Source organism: Pundamilia nyererei, unplaced genomic scaffold (genome assembly GCF_000239375.1).
Source record: "Pundamilia nyererei isolate P.nyererei 1_Seehausen unplaced genomic scaffold, PunNye1.0 scaffold00136, whole genome shotgun sequence".
NCBI lineage: Eukaryota > Metazoa > Chordata > Actinopteri > Cichliformes > Cichlidae > Pundamilia > Pundamilia nyererei.
This window is the reverse complement of record NW_005187537.1, coordinates 349,966-357,938: the sequence shown is the minus strand read 5'-3', so window position 1 is coordinate 357,938 and position 7,973 is coordinate 349,966. Positions and strand designations below refer to the sequence as shown.

General features: G+C 39.0%; 1 protein-coding gene across 1 annotated transcript; it reads left to right on the top strand.

Annotated features, from left to right (window-relative positions):
* The first annotated feature begins 3,157 nt into the window (after positions 1–3,157).
* Positions 3,158–7,746, top strand: LOC102212089 (phosphoglycerate mutase 1-like). Its single transcript, XM_005743823.1, has 4 exons — positions 3,158–3,438; positions 4,103–4,377; positions 4,967–5,147; positions 6,536–7,746. The coding sequence occupies exons 1-4, from the start codon at positions 3,300–3,302 to the stop codon at positions 6,703–6,705; spliced, it is 765 nt and encodes a 254-aa protein (XP_005743880.1). The 5' UTR covers positions 3,158–3,299; the 3' UTR covers positions 6,706–7,746.
* The last annotated feature ends 227 nt before the right edge of the window (positions 7,747–7,973 follow it).

Below are 7,973 nucleotides of genomic sequence, written 5' to 3'. Positions count from 1 at the left end.
GTAAAGCATGAATCAGCACAGTGTTCTGGGCATGGAAGGTTTGTTTGCCAGTGATGTTTCAGTTTCTGGTTTCCTATGGTAACTGGGATTTCTTATTCTTATATCTGCTACAGCATTTTTTACCCAGACAATTTCTGAATGTTCGCAGTGTTCATGTGTTGTGCGAAGGGAATGTCAGCGAGTGGTGGGAAAGGATAATTGCTATTTATAGCCTTGAAAATACCACAGCTTCCCTCCTCAGTCTGCCAGTCCTTAGTCAAGATGTTGAGTGTGTTACAGAGTGAATGTGTCAGGAAAAAGGGGAGGGTGTGGTGAAGTTTTTTGCGTCACTGGGTGGATAAAATGGCAAATTTTCTGTCTGACATTTAATGATTCTTATTTCCAACTTACATTATTCACCCTTCATTCGTTCATCATTAAAACTTAATGTCAAAGATGATTATTTTTCCTGTGCCCCAAAACTCTTTATGTGCTGTGTACACAGACGCACTCTGGGATGTAAAACAAACATTCCTTCCAAGCGTGGATCATGGAGTCCTTGTTAATAGCTCACATGGCTCTGAACTGTTTCCCAGCTCAAGTTTACCCAAGCACAGTCTTCACACAAAGAGATCCAAACACTTTTAGTTACATCACACTGCTGTTGTAAGGAAAAACAGCAAATAGCTCTTTCAACCCATATCCCCTCAATGTGTTTAAAACAAATGTGCCTGAGGACATGACACAAGAAAAAAAGAAATATTTGTTTTAATTTTAAACTTTAGATTGTCACACATTGACTTGTTTCTGATAGATTCAACTGCACAACAAATCTCTACATGTCTAAAATCTATGTGTAACGCACAACTTTTCACACACTGTTACAAATTCTTGCTATGATCCAGGCATCCTCTGCGACTGCAAGCAAGGACTAATTTTACCCACAAGGAGGCACAATTGGGACAAAGCATTCAAATGAGTATTTCTCATAGCTGTCCCATCCACAGCCACTGAGAGTCATGAGAGGGTTGCAGTGGAACAATGGATTGTTTGACTGTTGTCAATGGCAAAGGGGGTCCAGCCCTGCAGTAGCAAGGTGTAATTAATGAAGTGGCGAGTCAGTGTATTACTCTCATTTGTCCTTTTCAAGACTATTAAGAGACATTAAGAGAAATATTACCGATATGTATTATTTCTTGTTCATCAGTTGAACTACTTATTCTTCTACAAAAGATCCGTTTTCTTGAGTTCTCTTTACACTGAAGGTTTTTGATGATATCCATGTGGTTTTCATTGACTCATCAGAGGCTTGTTCCAGTAAATCAGCTTTCAGACACTGTTCACATGCACAAAAAATGCTGTTCCTCAATTTGCCCACTGAATACTTAGTAGTATTGCAGTATTGTAAAAGATAACATCAGAACACACAAGTCCATATTTAGCAAAGAGGACCATTCTTGGGGCTGACTAGCTTCACTGGAAATTTCTAAGAAGTAATGCAAAGGCCATTTTGGATTAGTTTAGATCTAGAGCATGACCACAAGATTAAAAGTGACAAGACAACCAAAATACCAACATATGTTTATCACTCATAAAGACTTTGCTTTAAAAAATGTAGCAAAATATCTGTCAAAAGTAGGATGTAACAGTGGATGAAGGGGAAAGGTCCCATTTACTGATCCAAGTCTAACAATTCTAGTTGTAACATATGGTTGTAATGAAATGAAGAGGAGAAACATTGATGCAGCAATGTGTTAAATAAAACTTGAAAGAACCAGTGACTGCTGAGTGTCACTGATTTCTCAACTTGGCTCAACATCCAACTCTTGGCACCCAAGACTCCAGACATGATAAGGAACTCTTTGAAACACCGTCACAAATGGCTGGTTATCAGGATTTGCACAAAAGCGGAGTATACGACTATAAATATACTGTGTTTCGTCAGGTTTGCAGTGAAACATTTGATATTAAATCTGAAGCTGGACAAAAGTGAAGTTTCTTCACTGGAGGTTTAGGCTTGCCAGATAAGTCAGACAATACTTAGATTCTGATTTTATTTGTTATTCATGAGATTTTATTCAGTAATTCTCATATCAGCTCCTTTTTGTTGTTTTATTTTGCTCTTTTCTTACAAACGCGGTTACTTAACCTTTTAGTTCTTAAGAATCTCTCTATAAATACACAACTGCTACATTTCAGTGTCACGGGGGTGATCCTGGTCATTTCCCCACACTTTAAAGGGAACTGTTAAGCTTTTCTTTATGGTGGCTGTGGCTACAATGTAGCTTGCCATCACCAGTGTGTGAATGGGTGGATGACTGGATGTGTGAAGCGCTTTGGGGTCCTTAGGGACTAGTAAAGCACTATATAAATACAGGCCATTTACCATTTCTTTATTTCCTTTCATGAAAAATTATACCAATTACTGAAGTGGGTGTTCATATTACAGATGAACAAATAATAAAGTCATCATATATACAAATAATCTCTGTAATCTCTGCTGGAAAATAAGAGGGGCTGTTACTAATTTGGTTGCCAGGCACTCAGAAGCATAGCATCTCTATCCAACTGCTGTTCAAACTTTCTGTTTGTGAAATGCAACCAATGAGAAGACAGCTCAACAAATTATGCAATACTTCTAATAGAGTAAATATGAAACGGGTATTGATAGCAATGGATTTTAAATGTATAGCCATTTCAGTAAGCAGTAGCAACAGTTAAATGTTTTATAGGCAAAGCACAAACAGGTAAAATAGAGATGCAACCAGATTATTGCAAATGCAAATGTCCATTAGAGAATTAACTTCTTTGCCTTTCTTACATGCTGCTTTCTTACACTATACCCATAAAATATAATATAAATATATTCATATTTCAAATATAAAATATGTTTTGTAAAGTATTAACTAATTGCCAGATAGATAGATAAGATAGATAGATAGATAGATAGATAGATAGATAGATAGATAGATAGATAGATAGATAGATAGATAGATACTATTGAAAAGACAAACAGCCTAAAGAAAATCAATAGAGTACAATGTACAACATGAAGGTCGGAGATTCTCCACCGTTCACTCCCACCTCGCCCATTGGTTGATAAACATCATTCTGCTGAGCCTCATTGGTTCTGAAAACCAGGAAGTGGGGGAGTAGCCAATCCAAGGGATAAAACGGTTTGACAGCAGCAAGTGGAGTCGTCTATGTCTCTGGAGTTGGGGGGTATAGATTCAGCATCCTCAGCATCCTTCAAAAAAAATACTTAAAATAACTAGTTTTCATTTACTGAAGCAATCGGCTGAGACATATCTGTATCACTCATGGCAGCCTACAAATTAGTGCTGATTCGTCACGGAGAGAGCAACTGGAACCAGGAGAATCGCTTCTGTGGGTGGTTTGATGCAGATCTGAGCGAAACAGGTGAAAAGGAGGCGAAGAGGGGAGGACAGGCCCTAAAAGGTGAGGACGAACCGATGTAAAGTCTTCCTTCATTCCGTGTGGTATCGCGCTCTCGGCAACTAGCAATTGCATAACCGCATACTCTGAGCGCATCGGGTCATATACCGCCCCCTGACCGTGTGCAGACGTGCTGAGGCGATGCTTTTATGTGGCTGCATTGCAACAGAAATAAAGGCCTGCAGAGCAGAGAGGGGAAAAAAACCTTCAAAGTAATGTATTTAGTTAAATGTTCATGCAGCTGGCTCTTTCACCCAGCTTCAATCAGAAGACCTAATTTTTTACGGCTCAATAATAGCTAGACTTCTGAGCCCCAACCAAAATAGTCAAGTCATTTTTCCGTGCAGTCATACCAAACAGCGGTCATTGTGTTATAATTAGATGCTTTTCATTGTTATATGCACCATACCTTCTATTATAAGGTTGAGGTTTTTGACTGCAGAGGCATATTGGAGACATCATCTTGAGCTCTGAGCAATCCTAAATGTAATTTCTGCAAGGCCTGAGATACAGGCTTATCTCTCTCTATACCATCATTGGCATTATTCCAGGTGTTATTCATAAACAGCAGAGTGAAGAAATGTAATAACTACACAACTATGCAAGAAATATATATTTTACCAGACAAAAAAACCCTGCAGTGTCTCACACTCTATGAATCTCACAGATGCTAGCTTTGAGTTTGACATTTGCTACACCTCCGTGCTGAAGCGAGCCATCAGGACACTGTGGCTGGTTTTGGACAGCATTGACCAGATGTGGGTGCCTGTTCATCGGACATGGCGGCTCAACGAGCGTCACTACGGAGGCCTGACGGGGCTAAATAAGGCAGAGACTGCTGCCAAGCACGGAGAGGCTCAGGTGAAGGTCTGGAGGCGCTCATTTGATATCCCACCTCCTCCCATGGGTCCAGACCACGACTACTATACTATCATCAGCAAGGTAAGATATCATATTGGCAGTGCATGAACACAATCAATGAACTTTGCTGACGTCCGAGAGAAACAATGGTTTTGTACATATTGACTTTCTTAATCAAGTATCTCCAAACAAACGTAACAAAAATGAGCCACGACTTGAACATATCTCTGAATCCAGGCCTAACCAGCTTTATGAGAGAAATCAGCAGAAATGGCACGAGTGTTTAGAGAGAAAATAGTGGATTTAACATCATGTGTCTCAATCTTTTTATCTCCAGCATACTTAGCTTAAATACCACAACAGTGCATAAATCAAGCATGGCCACCACAGAGACGTAGTAGGTTACTATTTGCCAGTAGGAGCCTTAATGCTATTGCCTAATACTAAGTTCAGTGTGAGTTAATGTATGACTGAAAGAGTTCTTCTGCATTCAGGTTCAAAGTTCAAGTCAAGGTAGAAACAAATTTCTCATGTCTTCCTTTCTATTTTTGAAATGTAATATAAAAAAAAACATGGGTTTTTTGGGTGGGGGGTAACATAAAGCTTAAGATGCTATCTCAGTTTTTTGTTCTGTTATTTAGTTTGTACAATGAAGTTGTTATGTTTGCAGGATCGTCGTTATGCAGACCTGACTGACGACCAGCTTCCTTCCTGTGAGAGCCTTAAGGACACCATTGCACGGGCGCTGCCCTTCTGGAATGAGGAGATCGCCCCTCAGATCAAGCAGGGAAAGCGGGTGCTGATCGCCGCCCATGGAAACAGTCTGAGAGGGATCGTCAAGCACTTGGAGGGTGAGTAACACTAAAGCTTCACTTAGACTTCTGCGAGAAATCTACATTCTCTGGTTACATCCTAACTGGTGATGTAACCAGAAACTCCTTTTATCCCTACACCACAACCTTTCAAGCAATTCACGTCGTAGTATGCTTGTAGTTACATTGTAGTTACATTTCTCAGGAGGTCATGTAGAAGGTTGCAGCGCAGGGTTAAAATGGGGTTCTGGTTATAGTGTAAGTTACGGCGGAAATCTGATGCAAAAGTATGAGTCACATGGAAATGTTTTAAAATTCAGAATTTGACTTGGTAGGTTCACAAATATATATTCATGCTTTAATGTTCAAAAAACACATTATTTTCTCATACTGTTCACGCCTTAATCACCTCTACTTTATATGTTATGTTTATGTATTTGCTTGAAACTAGCGACTGAGCCCAGAAACACATCAAGAAAGTGTTTACTGAAACATAAGTAAACACAAGTCTTTTTTGTAAGCATAGGGGCACGCCCCCCCCCCCCCCCCCTCATCCTTCAGAAGAATGCACGTTTAACCCTTTATTGACCAAGATTCATACAAAATGTTTCTTAGGAACAGTTGAATTCTCTATCTAGCCCAACTGCTTGAGAGGAAAGGTGATGTGAAGTTCACATGGTAAGCTCCAGGTGGAGCTGTTTCTTCTTTTTTGTTTGTTTGTGCTCAGACAGCATAGCCTTGTGAATCCATTATGATACCATAAATATCCCCGTAAAGCTTGTCTTTTCTTCTTTCCACAATCATTTGAATTTTGTCTTTAGCATAAACAGTTATGCAGTTACAGTCATTTTAAAGTTAAGGTACTTCTGCATTAGCTTTACATTTTCAGCACAGACGCCATCCCTGTTATTTAGACTGTCTCTGCACTTCATTTTAGCTCCTTTCCTCCCCATGTACCTTTGATGATGAGTTTTGACACTTCACTATATATCAGTTAAGATGTACTTTGACAATCTTTACAATAGGTTAGGGTTTTTTCCAGCCCTGGTAGGCCATATCGGTAGAGAGCACCCTCACGAACCTATTCTATTTTGTTCTGTAGGATGGCTTTAAATATGAAAGAAAAGAAAAGCAAATTAAGGGTCCCCCCTAGGCATCAAGGGTGAAGAAGTTAAGGCCCCCCTTCCAAACAAAAGGGTTTTCCACTTGGCTAGTTGGTTATTATAAGCTCCTAAGGACCGAAAGATAAAATAAACAGACATTAATGAGGGAATATAGCTACAGCTAAAAGCCTAGGCTAGAGGAAAAAAACAAAACAAAACAGGATATGGTTATACAGAGAACTGGGGAGTACCCTGTAGTCAATCACTCTGTCAGCAATTGCAGTAATTCTGTACAAAATGACATTTTGTCTGTTCTTTTTGTAGGAATGTCAGATGAAGACATCATGGAGCTGAACCTGCCAACAGGGATCCCTATCCTTTATGAGCTCGACAAAAACCTGAAGCCAGTGAAGCCAATGCAATTCCTTGGAGACGAGGAGACTGTACGCAAAGCCATGGAGGCCGTTGCTGCTCAGGGAAAGGCCAAGAAGTGAAAAACACCATGAAAGCTCCCTTTGTGTTCGATGGAACAGGTTGTCCCTAACAGCTGGCTTTAGATTAGTGTTTCTTCTAAATTCTGATTTATTTTTAGTTGTAATATGTGATGAATATACTGTAGTTTGCTGTCTGTTTGTACAGTACAGGGGAGCAGTAGACAGTAAATGACTGATAAACATTAGAGCCATGGAGCGCATGACTTTCAAGAGATTGTAAATATTTTTGCCTAATTATTACATTATAATCTTATATTCTAACCTTTACAGTGCAAGTATTGAAAGAGAATTAGCAATGCCGTCAAAAAAGACAATAACTAGAATATGTAATTTATGTCCTTTTTCACTAATGACAGAATTATAACACTTTGTTTTTGTTGTTACATGAAACAGGTCTTTGGCTGTGACATCGTTAAGCAAATGGCTGTGATATCTGCATGCCTTTAAATAGTAAAAAAGCAGAGGAAAGACTGAAATCCACGTATCCATTTTATGCTGCAGGCAATTCCAAGGTTAGCAATACTATTTACGTGAAGAGATGAGGTCTCGGTTTGCCTCACATACAATACTGCTACTTTATTTTGGTGAGAGACTAGCAGCGGTTAAGAAATTATACCTGTTTAGATGGCATTGTTATTTCACTGGGTGACCTAGGATACTGGGATATTGTAGGGTATTATAAATGAATTTAAAATATAGATTTGCTGTATTTTTTTACATAAATAGTACCACCAAAGTGTACAGAAGTTATTTTCTAGGTCATTAATTTCATGCTTTTCACTAATAACAGGATGTAATGTTACAATCTCTTGAGAGCAGGATGGGATGATAAGGAAAGGCTAACAGTCCTTTTCTCTTATTTTGCTTGTCTATGATTGAAATATATGCTGTCTCCTATGTTGTTGCTGTCTGTGTTATTTGTTGACATTTTGAATGGTGCTATGCTGTGTGTTTTGCACCGTACATGTGATCAATCCACTGTTTAGACAATGATATTGTGACAAATGAATCATAGGAATAAAGATAAAAGGTCTACATTTATCATTGCACTTGTTAATGTGTTTCTTTCTCCTCATCCTATTCCATCAGCTGACCTTGCAGCTGATTTTAGACCAGCTAAAAATGTGTGAAGTGGTACAAGCAGTTATTAGTTTTCGGGGGGAATTACTTTTTCACACAGTGACAGGCAGGTCTGGGTGGCTTTCCCCCCTTAATAATTGAATTTAGATCTGCGTTTTATATTTACTTGGGTTATCTTTGTCTAATAT

Excerpts from the sequence above, each read along its gene's own strand:
- LOC102212089 (XM_005743823.1), top strand. The coding sequence starts at position 3,300 with ATGGCAGCCTACAAATTAGTGCTGATTCGTCACGGAGAGAGCAACTGG. Across the intron at positions 3,439-4,102 it reads GGGAGGACAGGCCCTAAAAG|ATGCTAGCTTTGAGTTTGAC; the intron begins GTGAGGACGAAC and ends TGAATCTCACAG. Across the intron at positions 5,148-6,535 it reads GATCGTCAAGCACTTGGAGG|GAATGTCAGATGAAGACATC; the intron begins GTGAGTAACACT and ends TTCTTTTTGTAG.